Consider the following 20,594-nt stretch of genomic DNA (forward strand, 5'->3'; position numbering starts at 1 on the left):
ACCAAAGCGCCGCTGACCCCAGGCTCAATTCCCATTGTTTTCTGCAGCACGCAGGTCCCATTGACGGATTCTGTCACTACACAAAATCGCGCGATCTGTTATTATGTAGCACGCAAAAAATCCCCTCCTATTCATTCTCCTGTGGTCACTCCTGCAGTGAAAGTTGATCGAATGCGATAGGGCCCCGATTTGGAATCGCACGCGCGCCTGTCGTCGCACAAGAAAGACACAATACCGCAGCTAAACGCTGCTGACCAAAGGCTCGACGGGATCAAGCTGGTTGCGGATAGGGCTATGCTTGCTTCGCGTGGGAATAATCCCCATAATTTTAAGGCGGAACGAGATAAGGAGACTAATATCGCGTGCTGTTGGATACAACAAAAGGACGCTGTACGAAAAGGCGCATGTGGAGGCGTACTTGTACTTCGATCGACCAAGCTTTCGCCCGGTACTTTCATAGAGCCCGGTGTCATGGGAGGAAAATGATGGGGGAGGTGTGCATTTTATGCGAGAGTACGTTTTATAAGGAAAGTTAAATATAGTTGTATGAGTACGGGTCCAATGACCATCACACCCCCGCCTAAAGCCCACGACTAATAGAAGTAATGAATAGTTTTGGACCTATTCCTTATGCACTGCACGAGTGATATATAGGAGTAGCGCCTCGTAACATTTTACGGCCTACCGCACCTCCTAAGCATTCATGCAGAAAAGGCCATACTTAGTTGTTTATGTTCAATTTATACCACTCCTAGCTGCTCTCTAGCTGTATCCAAAAGAGGAGCAACGGAGGGGCCGTACCGTGCGATCGTAAGAGCGGGAAATCACGAGTGCGTTATCTTTCAATGCATGAATCAATGAATCACCGGGATGAGCCCTGATTTGAGGCTGATCCCGGCTAATCTGGCGACAATTGGGTAGTACGGGGAAGGAAACAGGACGCCCGCCTACACAATAGCTCTCGTGTTTCCTTGCTCTTCCAGCTCGAAGGCTGAAGCGGGTAGGTCTTCGAGAGACCCGCCGGAGTCCTGAAGGTAATCTTGGTGTGGTCCTTAGGATTCACGTAGAACTCTCCCAGCGAGATCCACATGAGAAGCTCCTTGGATTTGACGCCCGTCACTTGCCGCATGCGGCGGTCCTCCACAAAGCCGGTGACCTCGGCGCCGAAGGAAACAAGACGCCCGGCCTTGCGAAAGGTGTAGTTCAGCGCCTGCTTCTGGCGCAGCCAGACAAAGCCGGTGCGGCGGTTAATGCCGATCTCATAAACGTCCTGGATGGGAAGGAGGCCGCGAGGCATGTTCAGCTCCTCCAAAAGCTGGATGGTCTTTTGGCGACACAGCTCGTCCCCGGTGTAGATCTCGGCACCCTCGCGGTGGGCGTCGATGGTGTTCTTGGCCATCGGAGGAAAGCTGACTGCGCCTGAGACGGATCCCCGCAGCAGATGGCGAGAAGAGGGCCTACGAGTGACGGCTGAAGAAGATCTGCTGCGGGCTCGGCGTGCAAGCCAGAGTCGCGGGAAAGGGTATTTATAGATGATACGCGCGGCCGCTTCTGCCGTAGGAGTCCAAGGGGAACGCCCCGGCGCATTCATTCGCGGGAGACCTCGACCCAGTACAGCGTATCCTCGCCCAGGCTGCGCAATACGCAATACGCAGAGTGAGTGGCCTCTTTAAGTGGTTTGTCGCAGTCAAAAAACCGTCCCACGGGTGTCATCGTCTATCACTCTCCCACGGTCCGAATTTTTGGTTCCTCCTCCCGAGGAGCGACGGCGGCCGAGGTTGAGGCCTTCACAACGGACAGCTGGCCCGTATCGGGTTCCTCCTCCCGAGTTGCTCGGGTCAACGTGGATGGCGGCCACTTCCGGACTGGGTACCCCTCCACCGGATGCCGTATTTTCATCCTGGCCATGAATAAGTCCACGTCCAGATACTTAATGAGCTTCCCCGAAATTGCGTAAAGGCGTTCACTAGAAACGACTAATCCTCGGGATGGAAAAGACAAGAAGCTATGTGTTTTAATTGCTAACCCGCCGAGTAATCCTACCGTGAAAGGAAGACTACCACGCGTTTGCCCGAGAAAAAGGTTCAGCGAAAGAGGTTCATAGCGGGCCGGGAGTGTCAGCGAAAGAGGCTCGTAAACGGAGCAGGGAGAGTGATAGACGATGACACCCGGACTTGACTCGGGAAGAGAAGGATAAGGAGCGGAACGTAGACACCGGGAGAGAAAGAAACGGGGAGAGCCCGCGATAAGGGCGATGAGCGAGAAGGAGACAGCACGAGCCGGAATCTCCCGCACAGAGCGGCAGTAGCAGGCAGAGATAGGTGGAGACTCACGGAGAGGTTGAGAGATCATGCGACCATGAGTGACGCACAACGAAAGAGAGACGGAGGAACCGAGAAAGAGAGACGCACGGAGAAAAGAGCGATAGAGAGACCGAGAGAAGACCAGGAAATGATGGAGAAACGGACCGAGAGAGACAAAGCGCCACACACACAGAAACAGGGAGAGAGAGAGAGAGAGAGACATACACAGAAAAACAGATAGATAGATAGACAGAGAAAGGGAGGGAGAATGAGAACGTGAGTGAGCGAAATAACGGGCAGCGTAGTACAGAGAGAGAGAGCCAGGGAGAATGAGAACGTGAGTGAGCGAAATGACGGGCAGCATAGGACAGAGAGAGAGAGAGAGGGAGAATGAGAACGTGACTGAGGGAAACTACGGGCAGCATACGACAGAGAGGGAGAGGGAGGGAGAATGAGAACGTGAGTCAGCGGAATAACGGACACCATAGGACAGAGAGAGAGGGGGAGGGAGATAGGGAAGGAGAAAAAGAGAGAACGCGAGTGACAGAGCGAGAGGGTGAAAGAGCGTCAGGGGAAGAAGAGAGCGGGAAAGGACGAAAGAGAGCGGGAGGCATAGAGAAAACAGCAGATGGAGACACACACACGCGCTCACAGAGAGGCCCACGCAGACATAGCAATGTGTCGTCGGCGACACAAAGAGAGTACAGCCAATGCGATAAAAAAAGAACACGTACTCCAGGGAGAAGCGAGGGAAACACGAATAAGAAAACAAACAGGGGAAGTAGCGAGGGAACGAAGCGCAAGGTACAGCGGGGGAGCGCGAGAAACGATGGACAAAAAGAGACAGCGGGAGACAGTGGGAAAGAGTGAGAGACAGAGAAAGTTTGTGTGTCTTGTGAGAGGGAGTTGGTGGGAAGGCAACGAGGGAGAGAGAGAAAGCGGGGGGGGGGGAGAGAGAGAAAGAGAGAGTTAGCGAGTCAGAGTAAATGGGTAAGAGAAGGCGGGGGAGAGTCGGACGGGGAAAGAAAGAAAGAGAGAAAGAAAGAAAGAAAGAGAGAAAGAAAGAAAGAGAGAAAGAAAGAAAGAGAGAGAGAGAAGGAAAGAAAGAGAGAGAGAGAGAGAGAGAGTTAGAGAGTCAGAGTCAATGGGTAAGAAAAGGCGGGGAACAGTCGGATGGGGAAAGAGAAACGGCAATGCAGTGGGAGAGAGAAAGAGAGAGAGAGAGAGAGAGAGAGCAAGAGAAAGAAAGAGAGAGAGAGAGACAGAGAGAGAGAGAGAGAGCGAGAGAGAGAGAGAGAGAGAGAGAGAGAGAGAGAGAGAGAGAGACAGAGAGAGGGGGACAGGGAGAGAGAGACAGAGAGAGAGAGTAAGAGAGTGAGAGAGACGGGCAGTAGCAAAAGACATATATCAAAATATATACAGAGACAGAGCTATGGGGTCAACGGGGCAGAGCGAGAGAGTGAGCGAGAGGCACAGTCTGTGGGGTAGAGACCCCGTGGGGCAGAGCGCGAGAGAGACCGAGAGACAGAGTCAGTGGCGTAGAGACCCCGTGTGATGAAAGCGGGAGAGACAACCCCAAAGAGAGGGAGAGAGAGAGAGAGAGCAAAAGAGAGTGAGAGAGCAAAAGAGAGTGAGAGACAGAGAGAGAGAGACAGACAGACAGACAGAGAGCGACAGAGAGAGAGAGAATCAGAGGGTAGAGAAGCAGACAAAAAGAGAGAGAGAGAGAGCGGGTAGAGAATCATCGGGAGGCCGAGATACTACCAGAGAGAGAGATACCGGGCAGAAGACAGACAAAAAGTTATACAAAATTACGTGTTTCCTGAAATTTGTCTGAGTCAGTGAATCTCAAAACATTTCCTGTCAAACCCAAAGTTTCATTATGCAACACAGCTTGTCTTCTCCAGTTATGAACGGGATGTTTATTAAATCAACCAAGATATGCAATCTTCATTTTACGACAGCCAAGGGTGCGTTTTCACTTGAAGACATCACTTCGGATGGGCAGAAAGTCAAGGAAATCGCTGACGGCCTTAGTTACGTTGGTACATGGATCAGTGGGTGCATTCTCGAGCACAACTAGTTTTTCTCTTTCACTTTATCTAATTCTTGATATTACACTTGGCTTACTTATGTGGCCCGTGATGTTTACTTATATACATTGTACGCACACCCTGGATGTAGTACGCCGATATCAGATTCGCCGCCAAACTGTGTCCTTTGCAGCTCTTCTCCCAACTGTGTCCTTTTTGATCTTTTCGATCTTCATGTCTTGACTTTCTGCATAGCTTCTTATTTTGTGCTCCTACAGATCTTCTTCGATATGATGCTACCACGGTTATTTTAGTATTATACCTGACATCAATCCGCGCTGATAGATAAAATCTCTCACTCAGTTTCCACAGCACATTATGTGCTCTATGGGTGTAGTATATTTGGGCTTTACCGCATAATTATACCGTGTCAATGGGTGTCATAATAAGAAGAGTGGACCTACGTACGGGGTTGATAACGATATGCATCGTCACATACTGTACTCAATTTTTTGGTGAAAAGCGTTAGGTCTGACGATATTCTTTGCACGCCGCTTTCTACATCCTTTGGACATCCCTATTCGATGTGGGGATTAGACCGAATGCTCACGCCATAGAAAGTGGGGCTGCACGATTGAGAAAAGGACTTGCTGGGACATGGGCAAAATGTCGAATCCGTCATGGCCTAAGAGGCAACCTCACAGTCCACTTCTCGTGGTATGTACTGAGCCCGGTGTTGTGCATTACTCTAAAAATGTTATTCACCGTTAGGATCAGTATAATGGACCTCAAAGATACGATTAATCATAAGCCGAGGCGGTCAGGCTCTTATACTCAGATCATTACTTGTCCTCAACCCCGTATCTCGAACCTCCCTATCCATGCAAATATTCCACAAGGACAACGCAACATCCGGACCGGTTCAAGTATTTGCTCCTCTCCTATAATGAGCGACGCCATCCCGCACCGCAAGAGCGGGTGACGCCACGCCAGAGAGTGTCGCCCTCGTGAAGGGAGTTCGTGAAACAATCTACCACGAATCCATGGATCATTTTACGCCAAAACTTTCGCCGGGACAATTCATGTCACTGTCGGTGAGTGTGACGCAGGCATTAGACAACAAAACAGCTTGCCCATGGGCGGTTGTGTTTGACCATGACAGGATGGACGCATGACTCGGACTCAAAACCAACTCAGCTCTGACGCATCAACAAGCCTACGAAGGTGATCGTACCCAACACAGCATCGCACCCTCGCTAGGATAATCGCAGCCAGACGAAGATGATGCCGTTAGGTCATTGGCCGCGCATTGCAGCATCTAAAAAGGGATATGTGGACGCCGCTCGGTCGCACCACTACTAAACGGATCACCAATGAGGATCCGATCAGGCCACGCCTGTGTAATCGCACAACTGTCCCATCTCACGGCCCGTGATTACGTGGACACAACAAGTGACGGCAGGAAGTTGCTGTGAAATGGTTCATGCACCCTCAGCTGGCCACGGGCTTAGGCCCGAATCTAGGAAAAGGCACATCTTACGCCCTAAGACACGCGAAGTTCCGCTTTGCCTCACGAATCTTAAAAAGTTTAAAGATACAAATGTCGGTGAGAAGTCAAAATCAGCTCCCCTTTATGAAGCCCTCGACGAGTCCCGAAATCACGACACTGGCTTTATTTAGGCCTCTTTCGTCGACGGCCGGCATGTCAAAATAACCAACGGGCTAAAGGAAGAGGCAGAACCTTGAAGAGAGGGGGTGGAGACAAATTGCGTCACTGTGATTGATTAACATACATATTTAAACATCACACATAGATAAAAGAACAGATAGGGTATCGATAAGGAGTCCTATAGCGCATGCCTTCAGAAACTTATCGGTCAGCTTTCACAGACCTTAGCGCAGTGCCCAAATTGCGGAACAAATAAGTTTGTGAAGCCAACAAAATAACGGTGCGTGAATAAAATAGCAAAGGTCACCCTTAAAATCAGGAGAACAAGGGAACACTGGCATTCCATCGGATTTACACCACGATGAGCCTGATTTTAAAATATCTCATGCCCCACATGACCACAGTGCAAAGTTAGTATAAACCGGTGAGACAGTGCCGAAGTCTACGGAATTTCCGTCACTTAACCGAGAAACACAAATTGTCCTTTTTTTACTTTCAACTACAGCAAATGACGTTTCAATTATATAAAACACGTGACACGAGATCTGGGGAGGGGTCCACGATGCTTTCTCTTATTTTTTCGTGGAAATAATCAATACCTCTGCACATATTTCGGAGTAGTTGGCTTATGAATCTTATCCAGAAATTCGGCCTTAGGAACTGGCACTGTCATTGTTCTCTCAGACCGTGCTTCGTTCGTATGATGGCACTCCACCGTAAAACAGTCAGGACAAGCGTAATGGAGTTTGTGCTCCAATCTTCCACGAAGCATTATTTTTTTCTTCAACGCACGCTAGAGCCCGAGTGTCTTCACGGTAGCATAAACATAACTTGAAGGTGGGGGTGGCATAAAATGAACACAAAATAATTAAGGACGGCGTTCTCTACCTGAATCTATGAGAGAGTGCGTGCACTCTTCACCGAATCAGAGCACCTTTGATGTGTGAGGGTCTGACTTATCGCAACAGATTCGGGAGTAAGACGCATTGGAATAACCCGTTGTCCCGCTTCGATTGCTCCTTTGTGTCATCCGAACATACATTCGGATAAAATGCCGACCATATCATCAGAGAGATGCAGTAAGAATAGAAGCAGCTAACACCAAAGCGCGTTGACCCCAGGCTCTCAATTCCCATTGTTTTCTGCAGCACGCAGGTCCCATTGACGGATTCTGTCACTACACAAAATCGCGCGATCTGTTATTATGTAGCACGCAAAAAATCCCCTCCTATTCATTCTCCTGTGGTCACTCCTGCAGTGAAAGTTGATCGAATGCGATAGGGCCCCGATTTGGAATCGCACGCGCGGCCTGTCGTCGCACAAGAAAGACACAATACCGGCAGCTAAACGCGTTGACCAAAGGCTCGACGGGATCAAGCTGGTTGCGGGATAGGGCTATGCTTGCTTCGCGTGGGAATAATCCCCATAATTTTAAGGCGGAACGAGATAAGGAGACTAATATCGCGTGCTGTTGGATACAACAAAAGGACGCTGTACGAAAAAGGCGCATGTGGAGGCGTACTTGTACTTCGATCGACCAAGCTTTCGCCCGGTACTTTCATAGAGCCCGGTGTCATGGGAGGAAAATGATGGGGGAGGTGTGCATTTTATGCGAGAGTACGTTTTATAAGGAAAGTTAAATATAGTTGTATGAGTACGGGTCCAATGACCATCACACCCCGCCTAAAGCCCACGACTAATAGAAGTAATGAATAGTTTTGGACCTATTCCTTATGCACTGCACGAGTGATATATAGGAGTAGCGCCCTCGTAACATTTTACGGCCTACCGCACCTCCTAAGCATTCATGCAGAAAAGGCCATACTTAGTTGTTTATGTTCAATTTATACCACTCCTAGCTGCTCTCTAGCTGTATCCAAAAGAGGAGCAACGGAGGGCCGTACCGTGCGATCGTAAGAGCGGGGAAATCACGAGTGCGTTATCTTTTCAATGCATGAATCAATGAATCACCGGATGAGCCCCGATTTGAGGCTGATCCCGGCTAATCTGGCGACAATTGGGTAGTACGGGGAAGGAAACAGGACGCCCGCCTACACAATAGCTCTCGTGTTTCCTTGCTCTTCCAGCTCGAAGGCTGAAGCGGGGTAGGTCTTCGAGAGACCCGCCGGAGTCCTGAAGGTAATCTTGGTGTGGTCCTTAGGATTCACGTAGAACTCTCCCAGCGAGATCCACATGAGAAGCTCCTTGGATTTGACGCCCGTCACTTGCCGCATGCGGCGGTCCTCCACAAAGCCGGTGACCTCGGCGCCGAAGGAAACAAGACGCCCGGCCTTGCGAAAGGTGTAGTTCAGCGCCTGCTTCTGGCGCAGCCAGACAAAGCCGGTGCGGCGGTTAATGCCGATCTCATAAACGTCCTGGATGGGAAGGAGGCCGCGAGGCATGTTCAGCTCCTCCAAAAGCTGGATGGTCTTTTGGCGACACAGCTCGTCCCCGGTGTAGATCTCGGCACCCTCGCGGTGGGCGTCGATGGTGTTCTTGGCCATCGGAGGAAAGCTGACTGCGCCTGAGACGGATCCCCGCAGCAGATGGCGAGAAGAGGGCCTACGAGTGACGGCTGAAGAAGATCTGCTGCGGCTCGGCGTGCAAGCCAGAGTCGCGGGAAAGGGTATTTATAGATGATACGCGCGGCCGCTTCTGCCGTAGGAGTCCAAGGAACGCCCCGGCGCATTCATTCGCGGGAGACCTCGACCCAGTACAGCGTATCCTCGCCCAGGCTGCGCAATACGCAATACGCAGAGTGAGTGGCCTCTTTAAGTGGTTTGTCGCAGTCAAAAACCGTCCCACGGGTGTCATCGTTCATCACTCTCCCACGGTCCGAATTTTTGGTTCCTCCTCCCGAGGAGCGACGGCGGCCGAGGTTGAGGCCTTCACAACGGACAGCTGGCCCGTATCGGGTTCCTCCTCCCGAGTTGCTCGGGTCAACGTGGATGGCGGCCACTTCCGGACTGGGTACCCTCCACCGGATGCCGTATTTTCATCCTGGCCATGAATAAGTCCACGTCCAGATACTTAATGAGCTTCCCGAAATTGCGTAAAGGCGTTCACTAGAAACGACTAATCCTCGGGATGGAAAAGACAAGAAGCTATGTGTTTTAATTGCTAACCCGCCGAGTAATCCTACCGTGAAAGGAAAGACTACCACGCGTAAACGGCGAAAGAGGCTCGTAAACCGGGAGTGTCAGCGAAAGAGGCTCGTAAACGGAGCAGGAGAGTGATAGACGATGACACCCGGACTTGACTCGGGAAGAGAAGGATAAGGAGCGGAACGTAGACACCGGGAGAGAAAGAAACGGGGAGAGCCCGCGATAAGGGCGATGAGCGAGAAGGAGACAGCACGAGCCGGAATCTCCGCACAGAGCGGCAGTAGCAGGCAGAGATAGGTGGAGACTCACGGAGAGGTTGAGAGATCATGCGACCATGAGTGACGCACAACGAAAGAGAGACGGAGGAACTGAGAAAGAGAGACGCACGGAGAAAAGAGCGATAGAGAGACCGAGAGAAGACCAGGAAATGATGGAGAAACGGACCGAGAGAGACAAAGCGCCACACACACAGAAACAGGGAGAGAGAGAGAGAGAGACATACACAGAAAAACAGATAGATAGATAGACAGAGAAAGGGAGGGAGAATGAGAACGTGAGTGAGCGAAATAACGGGCAGCGTAGTACAGAGAGAGAGAGCCAGGGAGAATGAGAACGTGAGTGAGCGAAATGACGGGCAGCATAGGACAGAGAGAGAGAGAGGGAGAATGAGAACGTGACTGAGGGAAACTACGGGCAGCATACGACAGAGAGGGAGAGGGAGGGAGAATGAGAACGTGAGTCAGCGGAATAACGGACACCATAGGACAGAGAGAGAGGGGGAGGGAGATAGGGAAGGAGAAAAAGAGAGAACGCGAGTGACAGAGCGAGAGGGTGAAAGAGCGTCAGGGGAAGAAGAGAGCGGGAAAGGACGAAAGAGAGCGGGAGGCATAGAGAAACAGCAGATGGAGACACACACACGCGCTCACAGAGAGGCCCACGCAGACATAGCAATGTGTCGTCGGCGACACAAAGAGAGTACAGCCAATGCGATAAAAAGAACACGTACTCCAGGGAGAAGGAGGGAAACACGAATAAGAAAACAAACAGGGAAGTAGCGAGGGAACGAAGCGCAAGGTACAGCGGGGGAGCGCGAGAAACGATGGACAAAAAGAGACAGCGGGAGACAGTGGGAAAGAGTGAGAGACAGAGAAAGTTTGTGTGTCTTGTGAGAGGGAGTTGGTGGGAAGGCAACGAGGGAGAGAGAGAAAGCGGGGGGGGGGGAGAGAGAGAAAGAGAGAGTTAGCGAGTCAGAGTAAATGGGTAAGAGAAGGCGGGGGAGAGTCGGACGGGGAAAGAAAGAAAGAGAGAAAGAAAGAAAGAAAGAGAGAAAGAAAGAAAGAGAGAAAGAAAGAAAGAGAGAGAGAGAAGGAAAGAAAGAGAGAGAGAGAGAGAGAGAGTTAGAGAGTCAGAGTCAATGGGTAAGAAAAGGCGGGGAACAGTCGGATGGGGAAAGAGAAACGGCAATGCAGTGGGAGAGAGAAAGAGAGAGAGAGAGAGAGAGAGAGCAAGAGAAAGAAAGAGAGAGAGAGAGACAGAGAGAGAGAGAGAGAGCGAGAGAGAGAGAGAGACAGAGAGAGAGAGAGAGAGAGAGAGACAGAGAGAGGGGGACAGGGAGAGAGAGACAGAGAGAGAGAGTAAGAGAGTGAGAGAGACGGGCAGTAGCAAAAGACATATATCAAAATATATACAGAGACAGAGCTATGGGGTCAACGGGGCAGAGCGAGAGAGTGAGCGAGAGGCACAGTCTGTGGGGTAGAGACCCCGTGGGGCAGAGCGCGAGAGAGACCGAGAGACAGAGTCAGTGGCGTAGAGACCCCGTGTGATGAAAGCGGGCGGGAGAGACAACCCCAAAGAGAGGGAGAGAGAGAGAGAGAGCAAAAGAGAGTGAGAGAGCAAAAGAGAGTGAGAGACAGAGAGAGAGAGACAGACAGACAGACAGAGAGCGACAGAGAGAGAGAGAATCAGAGGGTAGAGAAGCAGACAAAAAGAGAGAGAGAGAGAGCGGGTAGAGAATCATCGGGAGGCCGAGATACTACCAGAGAGAGAGATACCGGGCAGAAGACAGACAAAAAGTTATACAAAATTACGTGTTTCCTGAAATTTGTCTGAGTCAGTGAATCTCAAAACATTTCCTGTCAAACCCAAAGTTTCATTATGCAACACAGCTTGTCTTCTCCAGTTATGAACGGGATGTTTATTAAATCAACCAAGATATGCAATCTTCATTTTACGACAGCCAAGGGTGCGTTTTCACTTGAAGACATCACTTCGGATGGGCAGAAAGTCAAGGAAATCGCTGACGGCCTTAGTTACGTTGGTACATGGATCAGTGGGCATTCTCGAGCAGAACTAGTTTTTCTCTTTCACTTTATCTAATTCTTGATATTACACTTGGCTTACTTATGTGGCCCGTGATGTTTACGATATACATTGTACGCACACCCTGGATGTAGTACGCCGATATCAGATTCGCCGCTCAAACTGTGTCCTTTGGTAGCTCTTCTCCCAACTGTGTCCTTTTTGATCTTTTCGATCTTCCTGTCTTGACTTTCTGCATAGCTTCTTATTTTGTGCTCCTACAGATCTTCTTCGATATGATGCTACCACGTTATTTTAGTATTATACCTGACATCAATCCGCTGATAGATAAAATCTCTCACTCAGTTTCCACAGCACATTATGTGCTCTATGGGTGTAGTATATTTGGGCTTTACCGCATAATTATACCGTGTCAATGGGTGTCATAATAAGAAGAGTGGACCCACGACGGGTTGATAACGATATGCATCGTCACATACTGTACTCAATTTTTTGGTGAAAAGCGTTAGGTCTGACGATATTCTTTGCACGCCGCTTCTCTACATCCTTTGGACATCCCTATTCGATGTGGGGGATTAGACCGGAATGCTCACGTCATAGAAAGTGGGGGCTGCACGATTGAGAAAAGGACTTGCTGGGACATGGGCAAAATGTGGAATCCGTCTATGGCCTAAGAGGCAACCTCACAGTCCACTTCTCGCGTGGTATGTACTGAGCCCGGTGTTGTGCATTACTCTAAAAATGTTATTCACCGTTAGGATCAGTATAATGGACCTCAAAGATACGATTAATCATAAGCCGAGGCGGGTCAGGCTCTTATACTCAGATCATTACTTGTCCTCAACCCCGTATCTCGAACCTCCCTATCCATGCAAATATTCCACAAGGACAACGCAACATCCGGACCGGGTTCAAGTATTTGCTCCCCCTCCTATAATGAGCGACGCCATCCCGCACCGCAAGAGCGGGTGACGCCACGCCAGAGAGTGTCGCCCTCGTGAAGGGAGTTCGTGAAACAATCTACCACTTAATCCATGGATCATTTTACGCCAAAACTTTCGCCGACAATTCATGTCACTGTCGTGAGTGTGACGCAGGCATTAGACAACAAAACAGCTTGCCCATGGGCGGTTGTGTTTTGACCATGACAGGATGGACGCATGACTCGGACTCAAAACCAACTCAGCTCGACGCATCAACAAGCCTACGAAGGTGATCGTGGTACCCAACACAGCATCGCACCCTCGCTAGGATAATCGGCAGCCAGACGAAGATGATGCCGTTAGGTCATTGGCCGCGCATTGCAGCATCTAAAAAGGGATATGTGGACGCCGCTCGGGTCGCACCACTACTAAACGGGATCACCAATGAGGATCCGATCAGGCCACGCCTGTGTAATCGCACAACTGTCCCATCTCACGGGCCCGGTGATTACGTGACACAACAAGTGACGGCAGGAAGTTGCTGTGAAATGGTTCATGCACCCTCAGCTGGCCACGGGCTTAGGCCCGAATCTAGGAAAAGGCACATCTTACGCCCTAAGACACGCGAGTTCCGCTTTGCCTCGACGAATCTTAAAAAGTTTAAAGATACAAATGTCGGTGAGAAGTCAAAATCAGCTCCCTTTATGAAGCCCTCGACGAGTCCCAAATCACGACACTGGCTTTATTTAGGCCTCTTTCGCCGACGGCCGCATGTCAAAATAACCAACGGGCTAAAGGAAGAGGCAGAACCTTGAAGAGAGGGGGTGGAGACAAATTGCGCCACTGTGAATGATTAACATAGATATTTAAACATCACACATAGATAAAAGAACAGATAGGGTATCGATAAGGAGTCCTATAGCGCATGCGTCAGAACTTATCGGTCAGCTTTCACAGACCTTAGCGCAGTGCGCCAAATTATGGAACAAATAAGTTTGTGAAGCCAACAAAATAACGGTGCGTGAATAAAATAGCAAAGGTCACCCTTAAAATCAGGAGAACAAGGGAACACTGGCATTCCATCGGATTTACACCACGATGAGCCTGATTTTAAAATATCTCATGCCCCACATGACCACAGTGCAAAGTTAGTATAAACCGTGAGACAGTGCCAAGTCTACGGAATTTCCGTCACTTAACCGAGAAACACAAATTGTCCTTTTTACTTTCAACTACAGCAAATGACGCTTTCAATTATATAAAACACGTGACACGAGATCTGGGGAGGGGTCCACGATGCTTTCTCTTATTTTTTCGTGGAAATAATCAATACCTCTGCACATATTTCGGAGTAGTTGGCTTATGAATCTTATCCAGAAATTCGGCCTTAGGAACTGGCACTGTCATTGTTCTCTCAGACCGTGCTTCGGTCGTATGATGGCACTCCACCGTAAAAGAGTCAGGAAAGTCGTAATGGAGTTTGTGCTCCAATCTTCCACGAAGCATTATTGTTTTCTTCAACGCGCGCGAGAGCCCGAGTGTCTTCACGGTAGCATAAACATAACTTGAAGGTGGGGTGGCATAAAATGAACACAAAATAATTACACGGCGTTTCTACATGAATCTATGAGAGAGCGTGCACTCTTCACCGAATCCGTAGCACCTTTGATGTGTGAGGGGTCTGACTTATCGCAACAGATTCGGGGAGTAAGACGCATTGGAATAACCCGTTGTCCCGCTTCGGATTGCCCTTTTGTGTCATCCGAACATACATTCGGATAAAATGCCGACCATATCATCAGAGAGATGCAGTAAGAATAGAAGCAGCTAACACCAAAGCGCGCGCTGACCCCAGGCTCTCAATTCCCATTGTTTTCTGCAGCACGCAGGTCCCATTGACGGATTCTGTCACTACACAAAATCGCGCGATCTGTTATTATGTAGCACGCAAAAAATCCCCTCCTATTCATTCTCCTGTGGTCACTCCTGCAGTGAAAGTTGATCGAATGCGATAGGGCCCCGATTTGGAATCGCACGCGCGGCCTGTCGTCGCACAAGAAAGACACAATACCGGCAGCTAAACGCGTTGACCAAAGGCTCGACGGGATCAAGCTGGTTGCGGGATAGGGCTATGCTTGCTTCGCGTGGGAATAATCCCCATAATTTTAAGGCGGAACGAGATAAGGGAGACTAATATCGCGTGCTGTTGGATACAACAAAAGGACGCTGTACGAAAAAGGCGCATGTGGAGGCGTACTTGTACTTCGATCGACCAAGCTTTCGCCCGGTACTTTCATAGAGCCCGGTGTCATGGGAGGAAAATGATGGGGGAGGTGTGCATTTTATGCGAGAGTACGTTTTATAAGGAAAGTTAAATATAGTTGTATGAGTACGGGTCCAATGACCATCACACCCCCGCCTAAAGCCCACGACTAATAGAAGTAATGAATAGTTTTGGACCTATTCCTTATGCACTGCACGAGTGATATATAGGAGTAGCGCCCTCGTAACATTTTACGGCCTACCGCACCTCCTAAGCATTCATGCAGAAAAGGCCATACTTAGTTGTTTATGTTCAATTTATACCACTCCTAGCTGCTCTCTAGCTGTATCCAAAAGAGGAGCAACGGAGGGGCCGTACCGTGCGATCGTAAGAGCGGGGAAATCACGAGTGCGTTATCTTTTCAATGCATGAATCAATGAATCACCGGGATGAGCCCCGATTTGAGGCTGATCCCGGCTAATCTGGCGACAATTGGGTAGTACGGGAAGGAAACAGGACGCCCGCCTACACAATAGCTCTCGTGTTTCCTTGCTCTTCCAGCTCGAAGGCTGAAGCGGGGTAGGTCTTCGAGAGACCCGCCGGAGTCCTGAAGGTAATCTTGGTGTGGTCCTTAGGATTCACGTAGAACTCTCCCAGCGAGATCCACATGAGAAGCTCCTTGGATTTGACGCCCGTCACTTGCCGCATGCGGCGGTCCTCCACAAAGCCGGTGACCTCGGCGCCGAAGGAAACAAGACGCCCGGCCTTGCGAAAGGTGTAGTTCAGCGCCTGCTTCTGGCGCAGCCAGACAAAGCCGGTGCGGCGGTTAATGCCGATCTCATAAACGTCCTGGATGGGAAGGAGGCCGCGAGGCATGTTCAGCTCCTCCAAAAGCTGGATGGTCTTTTGGCGACACAGCTCGTCCCCGGTGTAGATCTCGGCACCCTCGCGGTGGGCGTCGATGGTGTTCTTGGCCATCGGAGGAAAGCTGACTGCGCCTGAGACGGATCCCCGCAGCAGATGGCGAGAAGAGGGCCTACGAGTGACGGCTGAAGAAGATCTGCTGCGGGCTCGGCGTGCAAGCCAGAGTCGCGGGAAAGGGTATTTATAGATGATACGCGCGGCCGCTTCTGCCGTAGGAGTCCAAGGGGAACGCCCCGGCGCATTCATTCGCGGGAGACCTCGACCCAGTACAGCGTATCCTCGCCCAGGCTGCGCAATACGCAATACGCAGAGTGAGTGGCCTCTTTAAGTGGTTTGTCGCAGTCAAAAAACCGTCCCACGGGTGTCATCGTTCATCACTCTCCCACGGTCCGAATTTTTGGTTCCTCCTCCCGAGGAGCGACGGCGGCCGAGGTTGAGGCCTTCACAACGGACAGCTGGCCCGTATCGGGTTCCTCCTCCCGAGTTGCTCGGGTCAACGTGGATGGCGGCCACTTCCGGACTGGGTACCCCTCCACCGGATGCCGTATTTTCATCCTGGCCATGAATAAGTCCACGTCCAGATACTTAATGAGCTTCCCCGAAATTGCGTAAAGGCGTTCACTAGAAACGACTAATCCTCGGGATGGAAAAGACAAGAAGCTATGTGTTTTAATTGCTAACCCGCCGAGTAATCCTACCGTGAAAGCGAAAGAGGCTCGTAAACGGCGAAAGAGGCTCGTAAACGGAGTGTCAGCGAAAGAGGCTCGTAAACGGAGCAGGGAGTGATAGACGATGACACCCGGACTTGACTCGGGAAGAGAAGGATAAGGAGCGGAACGTAGACACCGGGAGAGAAAGAAACGGGGAGAGCCCGCGATAAGGGCGATGAGCGAGAAGGAGACAGCACGAGCCGGAATCTCCCGCACAGAGCGGCAGTAGCAGGCAGAGATAGGTGGAGACTCACGGAGAGGTTGAGAGATCATGCGACCATGAGTGACGCACAACGAAAGAGAGACGGAGGAACCGAGAAAGAGAGACGCACGGAGAAAAGAGCGATAGAGAGACCGAGAGAAGACCAGGAAATGATGGAGAAACGGACCGAGAGAGACAAAGCGCCACACACACAGAAACAGGGAGAGAGAGAGAGAGAGAGACATACACAGAAAAACAGATAGATAGATAGACAGAGAAAGGGAGGGAGAATGAGAACGTGAGTGAGCGAAATAACGGGCAGCGTAGTACAGAGAGAGAGAGCCAGGGAGAATGAGAACGTGAGTGAGCGAAATGACGGCAGCATAGGACAGAGAGAGAGAGAGAGAGGGAGAATGAGAACGTGACTGAGGGAAACTACGGGCAGCATACGACAGAGAGGGAGAGGGAGGAGAATGAGAACGTGAGTCAGCGGAATAACGGACACCATAGGACAGAGAGAGAGGGGGAGGGAGATAGGGAAGGAGAAAAAGAGAGAACGCGAGTGACAGAGCGAGAGGGTGAAAGAGCGTCAGGGGAAGAAGAGAGCGGGAAAGGACGAAAGAGAGCGGGAGGCATAGAGAAAACAGCAGATGGAGACACACACACGCGCTCACAGAGAGGCCCACGCAGACATAGCAATGTGTCGTCGGCGACACAAAGAGAGTACAGCCAATGCGATAAAAAGAACACGTACTCCAGGGAGAAGGAGGGAAACACGAATAAGAAAACAAACAGGGGAAGTAGCGAGGAACGAAGCGCAAGGTACAGCGGGGAGCGAGAAACGATGGACAAAAAGAGACAGCGGGAGACAGTGGGAAAGAGTGAGAGACAGAGAAAGGTTGTGTGTCTTGGGAGAGGGAGCTGGTGGGAAGGCAACGAGGGAGAGCGAGAAAGCGGGGGAGGGGGAGAAAGAGAGAGTGAGCGAGTCAGAGTAAATGGGTAAGAGAAGGCGGGAGAGTCGGACGGGGAAAGAAAGAAAGAGAGAAAGAAAGAAAGAAAGAGAGAAAGAAAGAAAGAGAGAAAGAAAGAAAGAGAGAGAGAGAAGGAAAGAAAGAGAGAGAGAGAGAGAGAGAGAGAGAGAGAGAGAGACAATGGGTAAGAAAAGGCGGGGGACAGACGGAGGGGGAGAGAGAGACGGCAAGGCAGTGGGAGAGAGAGAGAGAGAGAGAGAGAGAGAGCAAGAGAAAGAAAGAGAGAGAGAGAGACAGAGAGAGAGAGAGAGAGCGAGAGAGAGAGAGAGACAGAGAGAGAGAGAGAGAGAGAGACAGAGAGAGGGGGACAGGGAGAGAGAGACAGAGAGAGAGAGTAAGAGAGTGAGAGAGACGGGCAGTAGCAAAAGACATATATCAAAATATATACAGAGACAGAGCTATGGGGTCAACGGGGCAGAGCGAGAGAGTGAGCGAGAGGCACAGTCTGTGGGGTAGAGACCCCGTGGGGCAGAGCGCGAGAGAGACCGAGAGACAGAGTCAGTGGCGTAGAGACCCCGTGTGATGAAAGCGGGCGGGAGAGACAACCCCAAAGAGAGGGAGAGAGAGAGAGAGAGCAAAAGAGAGTGAGAGAGCAAAAGAGAGTGAGAGACAGAGAGAGAGAGACAGACAGACAGACAGAGAGCGACAGAGAGAGAGAGAATCAGAGGGTAGAGAAGCAGACAAAAAGAGAGAGAGAGAGAGCGGGTAGAGAATCATCGGGAGGCCGAGATACTACCAGAGAGAGAGATACCGGGCAGAAGACAGACAAAAAGTTATACAAAATTACGTGTTTCCTGAAATTTGTCTGAGTCAGTGAATCTCAAAACATTTCCTGTCAAACCCAAAGTTTCATTATGCAACACAGCTTGTCTTCTCCAGTTATGAACGGGATGTTTATTAAATCAACCAAGATATGCAATCTTCATTTTACGACAGCCAAGGGTGCGTTTTCACTTGAAGACATCACTTCGGATGGGCAGAAAGTCAAGGAAATCGCTGACGGCCTTAGTTACGTTGGTACATGGATCAGTGGGTGCATTCTCGAGCACAACTAGTTTTTCTTTCACTTTATCTAATTCTTGATATTACACTTGGCTTACTTATGTGGCCCGTGATGTTTACGATATACATTGTACGCACACCCTGGATGTAGTACGCCGATATCAGATTCGCCGCTCAAACTGTGTCCTTTGGTAGCTCTTCTCCCAACTGTGTCCTTTTGATCTTTTCGATCTTCATGTCTTGACTTTCTGCATAGCTTCTTATTTTGTGCTCCTACAGATCTTCTTCGATATGATGCTACCACGGTTATTTTAGTATTATACCTGACATCAATCCGCGCTGATAGATAAAATCTCTCACTCAGTTTCCACAGCACATTATGTGCTCTATGGGTGTAGTATATTTGGGCTTTACCGCATAATTATACCGTGTCAATGGGTGTCATAATAAGAAGAGTGGACCTACGTACGGGGTTGATAACGATATGCATCGTCACATACTGTACTCAATTTTTGGTGAAAAGCGTTAGGTCTGACGATATTCTTTGCACGCCGCTTCTCTACATCCTTTGGACATCCCTATTCGATGTGGGGATTAGACCGAATGCTCACGCCATAGAAAGTGGGGGCTGCACGATTGAGAAAAGGACTTGCTGGGACATGGGCAAAATGTGGAATCCGTCTATGGCCTAAGAGGCAACCTCACAGTCCACTTCTCGAGTGGTATGTACTGAGCCCGGTGTTGTGCATTACTCTAAAAATGTTATTCACCGTTAGGATCAGTATAATGGACCTCAAAGATACGATTAATCATAAGCCGAGGCGGGTCAGGCTCTTATACTCAGATCATTACTTGTCCTCAACCCCGTATCTCGAACCTCCCTATCCATGCAAATATTCCACAAGGACAACGCAACATCCGACCGGGTTCAAGTATTTGCTCCTCCTATAATGAGCGACGCCATCCCGCACCGCAAGAGCGGGTGACGCCACGCCAGAGAGTGTCGCTCCTCGTGAAGGGAGTTCGTGAAACAATCTACCACGAATCCATGGATCATTTTACGCCAAAACTTTCGGGGACAATTCATGTCACTGTCGTGAGTGTGACGCAGGCATTAGACAACAAAAACAGCTTGCCCATGGGCGGTTGTGTTTTGACCATGACAGGATGGACGCATGACTCGGACTCAAAACCAACTCAGCTCTGACGCATCAACAAGCCTACGAAGGTGATCGTGTACCCAACACAGCATCGTGCACCCTCGCTAGGATAATCGGCAGCCAGACGAAGATGATGCCGTTAGGTCATTGGCCGCGGCAGTGCAGCATCTAAAAAAGGGATATGTGGACGCCGTTCGGGTCGCACCACTACTAAACGGGATCACCAATGAGGATCCGATCAGGCCACGCCCTGTGTAATCGTACAACTGTCCCATCTCACGGGGCCCGGTGATTACGTGGACACAACAAGTGACGGCAGGAAGTTGCTGTGAAATGGTTCATGCACCCCTCAGCTGGCCACGGGGCTTAGGCCCGGAATCTAGGAAAAGGCACATCTTACGTCCTAAGACACGCGAGTTCCGTTTGCCTCGACGAATCTTAAAAAAGTTTAAAGATACAAATGTCGGTGAGAAGTCAAAATCAGCTCCCCTTTATGAAGCCCTCGACGAGTCCCGAAATCACGACACTGGCTTTATTTAGGCCTCTTTCGTCGACGGCCGGCATGTCAAAATAACCAACGGGCCAAAGGAAGAGGCAGAACCTTGAAGAGAGGGGGTGGAGACAAATTGCGTCACTGTGAATGATTAACATAGATATTTAAACATCACACATAGATAAAAGAACAGATAGGGTATCGATAAGGAGTCCTATAGCGTGCGTCAGAAACTTATCGGTCAGCTTTCACAGACCTTAGCGCAGTGCGCCCAAATTGCGGAACAAATAAGTTTGTGAAGCCAACAAAATAACGGTGCGTGAATAAAATAGCAAAGGTCACCCTTAAAATCAGGAGAACAAGGGAACACTGGCATTCCATCGGATTTACACCACGATGAGCCTGATTTTAAAATATCTCATGCCCCACATGACCACAGTGCAAAGTTAGTATAAACC

At 50.0% G+C, this 20,594-nt stretch overlaps 2 protein-coding genes and 1 pseudogene across 2 annotated transcripts; all 3 read right to left on the reverse strand.

Annotated features, from left to right (window-relative positions):
• Nucleotides 1–888: 888 nt before the first annotated feature.
• Nucleotides 889–1,934, reverse strand: LOC144709208 (uncharacterized; annotated as a pseudogene).
• Nucleotides 1,935–8,027: 6,093 nt separating this feature from the next.
• LOC144709216 (uncharacterized) lies at nucleotides 8,028–8,595 on the reverse strand. Its single transcript, XM_078582677.1, has one exon. The coding sequence runs from the start codon at nucleotides 8,507–8,509 to the stop codon at nucleotides 8,057–8,059; it is 453 nt and encodes a 150-aa protein (XP_078438803.1). The 5' UTR covers nucleotides 8,510–8,595; the 3' UTR covers nucleotides 8,028–8,056.
• A 6,410-nt stretch (nucleotides 8,596–15,005) lies between these two features.
• On the reverse strand, nucleotides 15,006–15,844 carry LOC144709221 (uncharacterized). Its single transcript, XM_078582690.1, has one exon. The coding sequence runs from the start codon at nucleotides 15,782–15,784 to the stop codon at nucleotides 15,140–15,142; it is 645 nt and encodes a 214-aa protein (XP_078438816.1). The 5' UTR covers nucleotides 15,785–15,844; the 3' UTR covers nucleotides 15,006–15,139.
• Nucleotides 15,845–20,594: the final 4,750 nt, after the last annotated feature.

The sequence above is a fragment of the Wolffia australiana genome, chromosome 1, assembly GCF_029677425.1.
Source record: "Wolffia australiana isolate 7733 chromosome 1, ASM2967742v1".
NCBI lineage: Eukaryota > Viridiplantae > Streptophyta > Magnoliopsida > Alismatales > Araceae > Wolffia > Wolffia australiana.

Coding starts and splice junctions, on each gene's coding strand:
- LOC144709216 (XM_078582677.1), bottom strand. CDS start 8,509: ATGGCCAAGAACACCATCGACGCCCACCGCGAGGGTGCCGAGATCTAC.
- LOC144709221 (XM_078582690.1), bottom strand. CDS start 15,784: ATGAATGCGCCGGGGCGTTCCCCTTGGACTCCTACGGCAGAAGCGGCC.